We start from the raw sequence: 13,711 nt of genomic DNA, 5'->3' as shown, positions 1-13,711 counted from the left end.
TATGTCATACACAGCAAAATGTCCATGCAAAAATGGCAATTGCTTAAGTGTATTGATTTATGCATGCTACATTTCCAGAGAAGTCAAATCAAATATCCTCCAGATCACAATCTTCTATTATCAGGTCCCATTCATAATTTATACATAATAGCAGCTGATGATCTAAAGATTGGTGCTGAGCAAAGTGTAAATGTTGCAAACTCCCAAGATGCTAGTTTTAGGGTTGAATCTGCTGGCACCATTTTTTCCTTCAAAGGTGAATTCTAAATAGTTGCTGGACATTCACACCAATGCAGAAAGAAATCTCATGTAACGAAGGTGGTGTCTGTATAGGCCAAAATACTCCAGGAGTAGCCCAGAGTATTCTGGCCTCAAAGCTGCCTCAATGTCCCCCCATTACCTGGTACTCCGGAATGATGTATCAAGCAGCTGTTCACATATGCATCTGCTGTGCTTCCCATTGCCATGGACTGCTCCCTCTAAGGTCAGAATGAAGCATCAATCACATGGCTGGGTATTTCATTCTGACATCAAAGAGAGTGATGTGCACTGGCAGCAGGTACCACACTGAAATACATTGTAAACAGCTGCCCAGCATCAGTCTGGAGGTCTCTGAATCTTCTGGGAAGATCTGGAGCAAAAACTGAGTTGACTTAATGGGTTATACCACGAGTTCGGTGCTGAACTGGCCAGATATTGTCCAGACAGTGCACACCAAGACCAGGGACTGGGTCCCGTGTCATGAGGAATAATAACTGGGAGGATGTGGGAAGGACATGGTATTTGGTCCATGCAAACATGGACTAAGAATTTTTAGGAGGAAAAAAGCATGAATGTGGCTAGATGGGGCAGAAACATACCAGTATTTACAGATTTTAAAACACAAGCCTCATGTAAAAAAGCTGCAGAAGTGAATCAAAAACAGAGATGTGTTTTTGTTTTTTTTTGCTGAATTTCACGATTCAATGGGCTTTCAATAGTTAAGTCAATATCTATATACAAAGAATTATCACCCAAGGAGTTACAGTTTTGAAAGTACTTTAACATTAGGTGAAAACTACAGTGCTGATGAGACTAAGAACATCCATTTCTCACTGACTAACAGGATTGTGACATCAGGTTTCAGCTTACCCAGCTATTGATGAAAAAAGGCTGCATTTTATTTTCACTCTGGTTTTGATTTCTTCCTGCTCTTTTTGGATAATTCCTCTGTCAACCCTCAGGCTTTAAGTTTTTATCAAGTGGCAAGCTGAAGTCTTTTACCAGAAAAGGGATGGGACTTCTGTTTCTTCAACCACTGTTACTGACCTGGATTTTAATTATGTCTCTCTCCTGATCAATTTGCCACCACTTTTTGTAGGCTATACAAAAATCCTGCCTCGAAATAGCAAGTTTTTGGAACATGAAGACACCCAAATCCATTTTTTGGGTGTAAGAAAGCATTGTAGAGCTCTGTTTCTCCACTCCCACTTCCAAAGACCATCTACAGTGGGTCTCCCTATAACCAAGCCCGTATATCTCATCAGTATTAAGAATCTTACACGGCATCCTGAAATTCCAAGAATCTTAGACACAAGTTTCACCATATTAAATTATACTTTTTAAAAATACACTCATCCCTCCATATTTCGGATTTGATATTTGCGGATTTGATTATTCATGGATTTGAGTAATGTGTTCTCTATAGCAATATCTAGGTCCTCTAGTGCAACTCTATAGTCAACTTTAACTAAAAGTTGCACTGAAAGACCTAGAGAGAATACTCTACTAGGCATTTGTAGCTCCTCCAGTGCAGTTCTGTGGTCAATGTCTGTCGGACGTTGACCACAGAGTTGCACCGGAGGACCCTAGATTCCTAGAGAGGTGTCCTCTCAGGTAAAAACATGGTAGTTTTGTTATTTGCAGTTTTTCCATATTCACGGGGGTCTTGTGCCCCTAACCCTAGCGAATACGGAGGGACAAGTGTAGTCTCTTGTGTAAACAGTCTATTACCAAACAGAAAAAAGCAATCTATTAGTAAAACAATAGATCAAATACCTGTGTCTCCCCTGTCTAACAATACTAGTGAACCAGACAATCCTTCAAGTAAACCACTTAGACATTCTAAAGTTTCTGCTGCCGCCAAGTTAATCTCATCTAGCAGAATCCACTCTCCTTTCTTCACTGCTTGTGCCAGGGTGCCCTAAATACAAAAGTAGGACAGAAGGTTAGCACATGAGAATCGCATGCTTCCCAGAAAATGGATCAGGGTTTTTGGCTGGTTAAACTGAACAACAGGGGAGATACAGCATAGTAGAGTGAGCACTCAATATTGAGTGTGCAAACATTAAGATGGAAAATCCTGGCATATAGGAGCTAATTTCCCTTTCTGATGTTGATCCCATGTGAAAGTCTATGCAGGACTGGACAACTGGAGAAGGCAGATTAATAATAATAATAATTTGTTTTATTTATATACCGCTATTCCAAAGATTAACCCATCAAAAAACCTTACAGGGCCTTATGCTTCACCACACACCCCTGAAGAAAAATATGAAAAACATTATTATGCCCCTTGACACTCTTTTAGGGGGTATGGGAAGATGATGATGATGATGATGATGGCCTTCTTTAGCCACTTTACACCATGGAGAGGCACTTTTAACAACAGGACATGAGCAGAAGTGGCTTCCTGTCCACTTCCTCTTTTCCCCCCAAAACATGGGAAAATGCCTTGTACATGTTCTGGTGGGAATTTTGGAGCATAAAACAGAATTCTTTTCTCTCTCGCCCCTTTTCCCCCCTCCTGGGGCAAACCTAGGGACCACAAAGGCCTGCAGACCACATTTTGCTGACCCCTGGTTATGTGCAATTCCATAAGGTGACATCATTATCGCTAATAAAATATTTTGTAGCCATGACTGAACAACACGAACATGTACTAATAAATGAATCAAGGGTACAAAATGACTACCTCTACAAAGGCAAAGACCAAAGCGTTTTCTGTCATCTTCATCTGTTGTTGGGCATGATTCAGCCGGATACCAAGTTCTTCCCACTTTTCCTTCAACAGGAAGCCTATAAAACAATGCCAAGTAATATGATATAGCATAGTTTTTGTCTATAAAAATGAATTTCAAATGGAAGCCACTATAAAAATTATTCAAATTTTACAATCTCAGAAACTGGTTGTAATTACAGCATAGTTTAAATTATGCTAGAAATCCATTTTGTTGAACAAGTGACTTTCGTACTAGTGCTTTTACCATATCAAATCCTACAACAGAACAAGACCATTAAAAACATGACATATCTGACAATATCTGAAGCCTTGGTAATTCAAAATTGTCAAAATATTCTGTTTCAGCAAAGACCTTTTCTCCAGGGAAAAGGTATACATACATAGCTCCATTATTTTGTATGCATTTCTTAATCAGCTGTAAGATTTTCTTATGCATATGTAAAGGGCTGGCCAAACGATTTTAGCTTTTTAAAAGGTGTCATGGTTATCACTTTCAAAGGCTAGCTTTTCTTCATTTCTTCTTCTTCATCACTTTATTCTTCTAACTGGAATGTCTCTTCCTTTCTCCCCCACCACCTCTGTTCTTTAAAACCCAACAAAATTTCCAACTGAGATTAAATCTGATTCGCTTATAATATCATCTCCCATAAGTTGTTCACTCAAAATTGGGTTTTGTAAATGTATGATTAGTTTTCTGTTTTTATCCCACTGTACCTCAGATTTTTCAGAGAGGCTTACATGGCAGTTCATAGTGTCTCCCATTAAGTCACTGACCCAACCTCCATCCACTTAACTTTAATAATACTCGTTTAGCAGTATTGCAACACCATTCACTTAACCATTTAAGATGCACAGAAGCAGGTATTTTCCCCTTTATTGCCCATCTCTTCCTTTTTTGAATTCTAAAGGAAATCACATCTAATAAATTGCTTACCAATTTATGCACAATGATCAACCCAACTTCAGACACACTCAAGTTCTACTGATTTCAATGGAAAGTATGGCATCTACTTGCATCCCCTTAGGTTTAACATTCACATTTTATCCAGTTTGGCTAAAAAAGGGATGGAATTTAAAAAAAACTGAGCATTGTGTAGTTAACAGAGGTCTTACCAGAGGCATTTTCTTTAGTTTCTTTGTTCACAGCAGATTTGTGAACATGTTGCATCAGTTTGAGAAGATCATGCCAGCGCTTCTGCCTATAGCATGTCTGGATGTGGCCTAAGAAAGTCTGGTTTTGCTTTCTGGAAAATGTTTGTGCAAATAGCTCCTCAAAAAATTCTCGTAAAGGCAACCAAATCAGTTTATTATCCACTGGCTTATAGCTATAAAGGATGAAAAGAAAAGCAAGAACTAATTACAACTACTTATGGATGCTTGTTGCAAAATAGCCCTCTAGATGTGGTAAAGCACATAGAGCTCATAGGCACAGGAAGGGAGATGGCCCATGCTTTGTGAACTCTTTCTCCTCAAATTGTCCCATTCTCTACTTTGCCATTTGCCCAGGTACACACAAAACAGCATGAAGGTTTCCACACTCCAGATGTACATTGTCTCCCAAACAGGTTTTTTTGTGTTCAACCCCTCCATTCATGCCAGCACATTCCCCTTCTTTGTTGCCCCTTCTTGGCATCTTTTCTTAATCTGTATACCACTTAACTGACTGGTCCTTTGTCAATAGTATTGAAAAACAACAACATAGCACCCCCCTCTCTCATCCTAGCTAGAGTAACAAGCCCTCAAAACTTTTAGGAAGTCAAACATAGTTTCTTAAAAGGTGTGTGGGGTGATTCCAAATCAAAAGTCAGCTTACTACTCCCTACCCCCTCTTGGATCTCTGCTGGAGAAAAACTGATGCACAACTCCAGAAAACAGATCCCTGGAATGAATGACTTATTACATCACAGCGAATGAATTAGAAGCCATTAAGATATAAAGCACCATGCAGAAACATTCTTTCATACAGATCAGACACACATTTTTAAGAAGCCATGCAGAATGAAGATGTCACGCTGAACACTGTAAGTTACTCAGCTGGTGAACAACCATACAAAATGGCTGTTTTGGTAATGTTTTGGAATGCGCAAATGTGATTTTTTAAAAAAGTTACAAGATACATTAAAATTGCAGCTATGCATTAATGCAACAGCAGAATCCTTTTTATGTTTTGCTTTGAATTGAGCTGATCTGCTGCCAAAAGGACAGCACAAGCACTACACATCAATCTTAAAAGATAGAGAGGCATCGTCTAGTGAAATGGCTGAAAGCATCTATCAGGGATGCATGTGTATATCAAGAAAGTCCTCCAGAACATGATGGGACAAAGGGCAACACGAGTAAGCCAACTTGCTCACACAAAACTTTCCCCTTTTTTTGTCTATCTGCAGCCTCTGACATCCATGCCCAAGGTTGCTGCAGCAGACACCATAAAAAGACTTAGGACAGTGCTGAGGAGGGAGGGAAAAATCAATCCTTTCCCTGTTCTGCTCACAGAAAGCATTCTCAGGTAAAAGCACTATTTGGATACCACCTGTTGTATCGAACAAGAGTTGTGAACTTATGACTGTGATAAAATGACAAATTGCTGGAACTGTCAAAAGTAATTTACAGAACTGTTAGCCACTCACCCTCCTAAAAGATCTGCAGTATCACTCTGCTGGTTCATGTTGATTACCCTCAAATGGTGTCCTTGCAAAACAGACACAAAAAGCACTCAGTCAGTTCATGAATTACTTCCTGCATCTTGGCAAAAGATTCCAAGATTATATACTACACTTTACCTGTAATATGGGCCAGGTATTGAACAGTAGATGTTTTACCGGTCCCTGTTTCACCCACCAATAATACAGGTTCTCCTTTGTCAATGCACACAGCAAGCTGCTCAATTAATACTGAAGATGGACGTGTTGGTGCAAAGGTCAACTTTTTCCTGCCAATATATTAATTATTTATTAAAATGTTTTATTATGAGATCTCAGGGTGGTAAACAGATAAAACAAATATAAACAATTCCAAATAAAATTAGTCAATAATTTAAAAAAGATAGAAATGTATTAAACAACTAAAAAAAATTAAAACAGTTCCGAAAGGATAAAAGAGTTTTAAAACTCCATATACATGCTTAAAGATAAATTAGGGTGCAATTTACTACATTCTTAATCTATTAAAATATGTGTCTATGAAAGAGTGCTATGCACGTTTCATCCACTGGTTCCCCAAATAGACAGATAGTCAGAAAGAGAGAGAGATCAAGTTTCAAGAAAATCAGATTATAGTTTGTTTTTTTAAATGTGGCCATGGCATTTTGTAATTATAAGGCATTGTAATCACCACCACACATATGTAGAAAAATGGGGTCAGTTTACATATTACATTAACTATGGCCTGTTACAGACAGCCCAAATAAAGCTGCTTCGAGTCACAGTAGAGATATGGTGTTTCAATGATGCATGCGTCCTAAGAGTCCAGAAGTCGCACCAAAGCCACACTCCAGCCCTAAGGACTAGAGCGTGGCTTTGGTGTGGCTTCTGGACTCTTAGGACGCATGCATCATTGAAACACCATACCTCCACTGTGACTCGAAGCAGCTTGCTGTCTGTAAACAGGCCTATAGACTTTTTTTTTTTAAAATTCAGAGTCCTGAGGCTCAACTCAGCCCTTTAAGGAAAATTCAAAGGAAATAGGCTAAAAAAGGAAGGTTAAGTGTCATCTCTTTGTATGTGATGGCCCAAATTCAAATTACTGGAGCAGCAACCACTTGCCTTAAGAAAAAACAAGAGAGCTGCATGCCTCATAATAAATTTAACATGCAGTCTGACCCATAATTTAAAAGACTGTAAAATGATCAATACCTCGGTACAAGTAAAGCATGTGTCTGCTTCCGCAAGAGCTGGACTCTTCCCACACAGACCTCTTGCTCTCTAATTACAATTTCTGGTTTATAAAGCTGACAGTAGTATTCAGCCTACAAAAATAAATAAATAAACACACATAATGTCTGAGATTATACATGCACGTGTAGCTCCGCACTCATAGTCCCACATCTTCTCAACACTTAACAGCTGTCAAGCCTGGGAAGGCCCTGACTGCTATTGCTTACCAGTGGGGGAGGTGATTCAGACCACAAAAAAGCTGCTTGTCTCAGCTCTGGAAGGGGAAGAAATGAAGGTGTACACTCAAACGAAGTGCACTTTCTTCCTCCAGGAGCTCAAAGCAGTCAGATTGTCTTCCTTCCTTTTCCTTCTGGTAAGAAGGTGGAGCAGTTGCCTCTTCCAGACCTTGGCAACTGGTAGGCAAAGGGAGGCTTTTGTACAGAGCATACAGGCAAGCCTTCTGCACACTGTACTAAAAAGTAAGCTGCACTTACATGCAGGTTAAGTCACTAATGGAATGCCAGCCACTGAACTCTGCATACTAAATAAAAGTAAGACTTATTTGGTTCTTGGCTGAACGAGATCCTTCACTTTTATTTTGTAGTGCTGTATTTAGCTTTTATTTTAGTACAGTGTTTTTATTCTAATTAAATATTTATTGACATTTTAAGAGATAATGCATGCATACATATATACATACTGTATATCTAAAAAACATACAATACATACAAGATATAACTATACACACTTCGACTTGAATCTCAAGCCCTTCCACTCACCCACCGCTCCTTTTTTAAACTTTGCTTATTTTATCCCAACTAGACATTTTACCTTCCCTTTCCCCCTTTAAAAAAAACTATTGATATTATCTTCACAAATTATTCATTAATATCTCTAGTAATGTTTTCTTATTTACACTTAACAAATTCTCATCTTGCCTTCATTAATTGATATTACTTTCTACATATAAATTGAAAAGTACATGCCTCACCCACTAGTTCTTTAATCCATAAATAGTTACATCTCCTCTACTTTTTTCATACATTCTATATAAGGTCAGATCTTCAAATCTTCCTTTATTCTTTCTCTTAGTTGATCTTTCTTTAATAAGGGGCTCGACAGACGGGTGGCTCAACACTGCCCCTTTGAGCCCCAGATGGAGGCCACAGTAACCAGAAGCCGCAGCCTCTGGCAGGACCAAAAAAGAACCTGCTTCCCGGCGGGTTCTTTTTGCGTCCCAGAAGTAGCGCCACAGGCAGAGTGCATCATCATGCTGACGAGGGCACGCCATAATGGTGCATGGGTAACGGAACAAGGGCTTGGAGTGTGTGAATGCTCAGCCATTCCGCAGCCATGTGGTCAGGCTAACACAAAGTGCCAGTCTGTACTGCCGCTAAGTCCCTATAGGTAAGGTAAAGGTATTTCACATTGACAAGGTTATAAAATCATGTCCAACCATAGGGAGTGATGCTCATCTCCCTTACTAAGCCAAAGAGCCAGCATTGTCAGAGACTACTCTGCGATCACGTGGCCAGCATGTTTGCACAGAACACTGTTTACCTTCCCAATGAAGTGGTGCCTATTTATCTACTTGCATTTGCATGCTTTCTAACTGCTAGGTTGGCAGAAGCTGGGACTAGTGATGGGAGCTCACCCCATCATGCGGCACCTGAGCCTCAAACTGCCTCCCTGCCGATCTTGCAATCAACAGTCAGCGTCTTAACCACTTGAGCCACCACATCCCTGTAAGTCCCTATAAGTTATCCAATTTCCTTGCCACAATTCACAAATTCAAAAGGTCACTTGTGGAGAGAGCCAACCTGGAATTTGGGGTTAAGTCTACCTTTATATTTAACACATATTTTTAAAAGGGACCTTCTTACTATATGTTTTTTAAAATTAACATTAATTTTAGCTTTACTATACCATAAAGTATAGTATTAAAAATTTACTGCCCCAGAGTCAAAAACCTAGCCCAATAGTGTGTGTCTGTCTCATTCTCTCTGTGTGTGTTTATTATGTTAGCAACAAATCTCCATGTCATACCAAGGCTACACTTCTCAACTTATATCAGTTTCAAGACCCACAGGATTTTTATTCAATAAATACAACCCAAAAGCTTCCTTAGGAGAACAGAAGCTAAGCTGCCTTAGCTGCACAAGTCTTCCATCCCAGACACTGACTGAGTCACATTTTTCCATGAAACAGCTGCAAGGAAAGGAAACAGGTGAAGAAAAATACCTTATGTCTGGAAATGTTCAACTTGCTTCCAATGACTTCTGCCATCTTCACTCTACTCTCCTGTTTGGACAGCATAGCTGTGAAACAGTCTAACGCCTGTCAATGGAAAGAAGGAAGAAAAATAAATTATCCTACCTCTATGTAGTATCTGAATCTATAGTAGCCATAATATACAGCCGATCCTCCTGCTATTTATCACTGCTGTGGCCTCATGGAAAAAACACAAAGGATATAACCAGCCAATACATATTCATCACACACACAACAGCTCTGGAGATGAAACCATATAAAAATAGTATTTCTAGCAACCTCCTCCTCTTCCAGGTGTGATTTACAATCACAAATGTTACTACATTGCAGCTACTCATAACTAACCATAAGTAAGAAATATTTAAAGTTCTGGACCAGTCTTCTACTACCTAAATCCACTTTGGCTTCATACTTTAAGGAAATTAATCTAAAAATCAAGAATGAGTCATACCTCATGAAAAATATTCAGCGCAGTAGAGGGAGCACTGTCAAAATTGAAGGAAATCCTACTGCACCAATTCAGCAAATCCCTAAAACAAGAGAAATATTAAATCCCCAGTCAAATGGTACTTTTGTCTATTTAACTCTGCCCCCCATTTGTATACCACTGCAACTCCGTTCTTCCTTTATTAATTGTCTACTTATTCTTGTGTTTTTTTCCTGAAAAGCACCAACTCACCACATTTTTATTCCATTAATGCTTTCCCACAAGGACTTTTCAATCAAGACAAGGGCAAATGTCTTCTAAAACCCTAAAAAGTTATTTTCTAAAGTTAATTTGCCACTCTCAACATAAATGATAAACCATCTTAACTGCATATTAAAATACCTCAGGGATAGTTCTCTGCCCTCTAAGCTTGGCTTTTTGTATTTGGTAAATTGTGGTATGTCTTCCATTATGGCATCATTTCCTGCAACGTGGCTTTCCAACAAATGTTTATCACTAGTAAGTTCAATGTATATGTCTAATAAACAGTCCAATACTGCAGCAAGTTTAGGATAATTCCTCTGTAGAATCTGAAAAGGGAAAGAACATAAGCTGAAGTAATTATTTTCTAATGCTTTAAGGGTCATGCAATTCATTAGATTTCCATAGAATGAAAAATGTTGCCTTAAGTGTAGAACATACAATCCTGAGAGTTCATTAGACATTAATTATACAGCGAAGATCAGACAATCTTACATGCATTTGCACAGAGAAGGAAACAGGACTATCATGTCATTCTTCTCACTGCTGGATGCGTCCAATTGAGTGTCACAACCGACTGGTGCATGTGAACATACAAACATACATACAATCCTACTTGCAGAAACACACATTTTATTCCTAAATGTTATGCAGGGTTTAAATTATGTGGGTTCAGGCTACATGAACTTTATTCAGACATGGATATGAGTTTTTGGAATGGGAACAAATCTGTTCCTTGTAGAAACTTTAATTAAAACAAAAACAACAACAACAAACTACTCAAACTGGTTAAGTTGAATCCAAAGACAAACAGTAAGGGGGGGGGGAGAGAAACAGCAGGGAAAAAATTCTCATGGTGAATTTGCTTAATATCTGTGGTACAAGAACTAGCAGAGGATTTGGTCTGTTGAGATGCCACCTCCACTACAAATCAAAGTAGACCTCTGGATTACAATTCTCATTTTTCTCAAGAGGATCGTGAACCAAGTGAGAAATGACTCAACCTGCAGACAATGCCTTCTTCTTGTGGAAAGGCACTTTTGGATCCAACCTACTATGTATTCTCAGAATGAGGTTTGCTTCAGAAATTATCAAAATACAAGCTGTATCAAGAACCATGTGTGCAGGATGAAGTGGCACACATGGGGGAAATCTGTCACTTTATACACTTTAAGGGCACTACAACTTAAGAAATTCATTTACAGTATTTTGATGTAAGCATTATCCAGTGTCTGATTTTTCTCTGAAAACTTCTCCGAGGCAAATTCAATGGCCTAAGCAGCAAGATTCTCTTAGAAACCAAGTAACAATTTGCTTCTTTCTAAGCAGGAATCAATTATTTTAAAGAAAGGTGGAGTTGCCCACACAGTTCCACTAAGTGTTAGTTTCTTCAGATTCACAACCATGATTCCCATATTATTTTTAAACATTAGAAATGCCCAAATCTAAGTAGTAAACACATTTTTGATTTAGTATTGTCCAAACGGCCTCCCTTAAAAGCATGTAACTTTGAGCTGAAAATATTTCAAAATTTGAAACCATGAGACACTAGTACTGAGATCTTTTTAATCTCTACAGAGATGCAAGCCCATTGCTTTAACAGAGCTTCATTCTCAGTCAGGTACATATACAACAACTGCTGCCCAACACTGAACCTGAGGGTCTTTCAGAATTATTTAAACATTTCTTGTCATTACATTTTATCCTCTTTAGCTACAACATCAAGAGTAGAAAATTTTTTAAATGAAACTGAGTGGAATATTGACAGAAAAACCTCTGAAAGAAAAACTTCATGAAATATTGCTTCTCCTCTCCCCACTTACCTCTTTGAGTTCAACTTTAGGCATGTTATCCAGTTGAATTTTTGTCCAATATTTATCCAGAAGAGCTGCATGACTATTTTGCTGTATGTACCAACCACCGCCGTAACTGAAGACTCTAAATTAATCCAGTTAAAATTTAATGTCTACATTATCAAAACACCAGAAACATACATTTTAAACTACACAGAATAAGCCTAATTGCTTTATACTTGCCATGAGTTCTACAGCATTCTCACACTGCAGTGTTACAGCTGAAGGAATCACAGCTCCAGACATAACTAATACATGCAGCTTTAATTCCTCATCCACTTTAATTCCTCATCCTCCCCGTTTGTGCAAAAAAATGCTAGATCTAGTTTGATTCACGTAAATAGACTATTTGTGTGCATACTTAATGATGCACATGATTTTAATACTTCTATACAGCTATCTTCATCAACTCCTTATACAGTCTTCACAAAAGCATCCAGGTTTTATATTTTCCTACCTTCTTGTTGCAAAAAGATGGAATCCAGGAGCCATTTGTACACAATCACTTTGTCCAGGAATCAATAATTCACCATTTTCCAAAAGAGGAATTAACACAGATATCTAAAGAACATGAAAAACAAAACAAAAAACCAAACAGGCATATTATCTCAAAGTGCAGTATCTAAGGCACAGGCACAGTTTTATGCACATAATGGGAATTCTACCTAGTCTTTCCACAGCTTTCTGCATCCTCCTTTCAAAGCCACTCCCAAACATGAAAGAACACAAACCCCCTGCACCAAATCTGACATAGTACCAGGAAAATCTTAATGGACACTTCCCATTCTTTTTGCACAAAAGAGAATGCTATCTTCTTGCTCAAGGAGCTATGCAGATCCCATCTCATACTAATATTCCTAATCATATAGATTTCACACCAACCCATTTCATCGAACAGTACATGGAAACTAATGACTTATTTCAAAAGATGACCAAATATAAATGTCTCAAGATCTGAATGCCTCATTTAATTGAGATTTCCTGCATGGCAGGGGGGTTGGACTGGATGGCCCTTGTGGTCTCTTCCACCTCTACGATTCTATGATTCATTACTGATCAACTGCTTTTTAAATACAAACCAACCAAAGGTTGACTCCCACACATACAGGGAATGCGGTAGAGATTTAAAGTAAGGTGATATCTTACATTAAATTACATTACATTAAAGAGCCATCATGGTGTAGTGGTTTGAACATTGGACTATGACTCTGGACATCAGGGTTCAATTCCCTGCTTGGCCATGAAAACCCACTGGGTGAACTTGGGCAAGTTTCACGCTCTCACAGAATCACATAGCTGAAAGAGAACTCAAGGGCCATCCAGTCCAACTCCCTGTCATGCTCTCAGCCCCAGAAAACCCCATGATAAGTTTGCCTTAGGGTCTCTGTAAGTTGGAAATGACTTGCAGGCATGCAACAACAACAACAACAACAACAACATCTGATAAACAATACACACAATTTTCATACAAAGCTGAATAGACAGTTTTTTATTGGACTGTCAGTCCAACAGACAATTAGGAGTAGCCAGCATTGCAACATCAGTCATCTGGGAAGGGACACAAGGGACTGAGATGCACTAAGATGTCTCTTCTTTTCCCACTGCCAAAGTGATTGGTCTTGACAAATGTCAATATTTTGGCAGAACTCTTCCCAGATGAGCAACAAAAAATGCTTAAACTTACTACATCAACAGAACCATCAGGGATACAGTACATTCTAGGCTAAAATCCTGACAAACTATATGCAAGCATTAGGAGAAAAATCTATCCAGATATCTAGAACATTGTGGAAATTAGTTCTATTGAATATTCTAGCACATCTTCAAAGCAACATTATATATGAAAGACAGGGAACTCAACACCATAAAAACTTCTGAAAGACCAACATAATAATAAATAATAGGATTACTATTACCTGCCCTACAGATATGGATTCTCGGTTTCTAATAGTGCTAATCATGGAACATCTCCAGAAAAGCTAACAATGACTTTCATTTCAGGTATTTACAGAATACCGCTTCAAAA

The 13,711-nt window shown here is 38.5% G+C and overlaps 1 protein-coding gene across 3 annotated transcripts in view; it reads right to left on the bottom strand.

Annotated features, from left to right (window-relative positions):
- The window catches only part of MDN1 (midasin AAA ATPase 1), a 154,638-nt gene that overhangs the window by 124,119 nt on the left and 16,808 nt on the right, over window positions 1–13,711 (bottom strand). For all 3 annotated transcript variants that reach the window (XM_042462369.1, XM_042462387.1, XM_042462377.1), the window contains exons 8-18: window positions 12,143–12,246; window positions 11,656–11,770; window positions 9,974–10,161; window positions 9,596–9,674; window positions 9,115–9,210; window positions 6,853–6,965; window positions 5,782–5,930; window positions 5,629–5,689; window positions 4,115–4,326; window positions 2,954–3,057; window positions 2,038–2,182 (exon numbers count right to left, since the gene is read on the bottom strand). In XM_042462369.1, the coding sequence (XP_042318303.1) occupies window positions 2,038–2,182; window positions 2,954–3,057; window positions 4,115–4,326; window positions 5,629–5,689; window positions 5,782–5,930; window positions 6,853–6,965; window positions 9,115–9,210; window positions 9,596–9,674; window positions 9,974–10,161; window positions 11,656–11,770; window positions 12,143–12,246 (1,366 nt within the window). The remainder of the gene's footprint in view (window positions 1–2,037; window positions 2,183–2,953; window positions 3,058–4,114; window positions 4,327–5,628; window positions 5,690–5,781; window positions 5,931–6,852; window positions 6,966–9,114; window positions 9,211–9,595; window positions 9,675–9,973; window positions 10,162–11,655; window positions 11,771–12,142; window positions 12,247–13,711) is intronic.

Source organism: Sceloporus undulatus, chromosome 1, assembly GCF_019175285.1.
Source record: "Sceloporus undulatus isolate JIND9_A2432 ecotype Alabama chromosome 1, SceUnd_v1.1, whole genome shotgun sequence".
Lineage (NCBI taxonomy): Eukaryota > Metazoa > Chordata > Lepidosauria > Squamata > Phrynosomatidae > Sceloporus > Sceloporus undulatus.
Note: the sequence above shows the minus strand (reverse complement) of the source record. Positions and strands in the feature narration are given on the sequence as shown.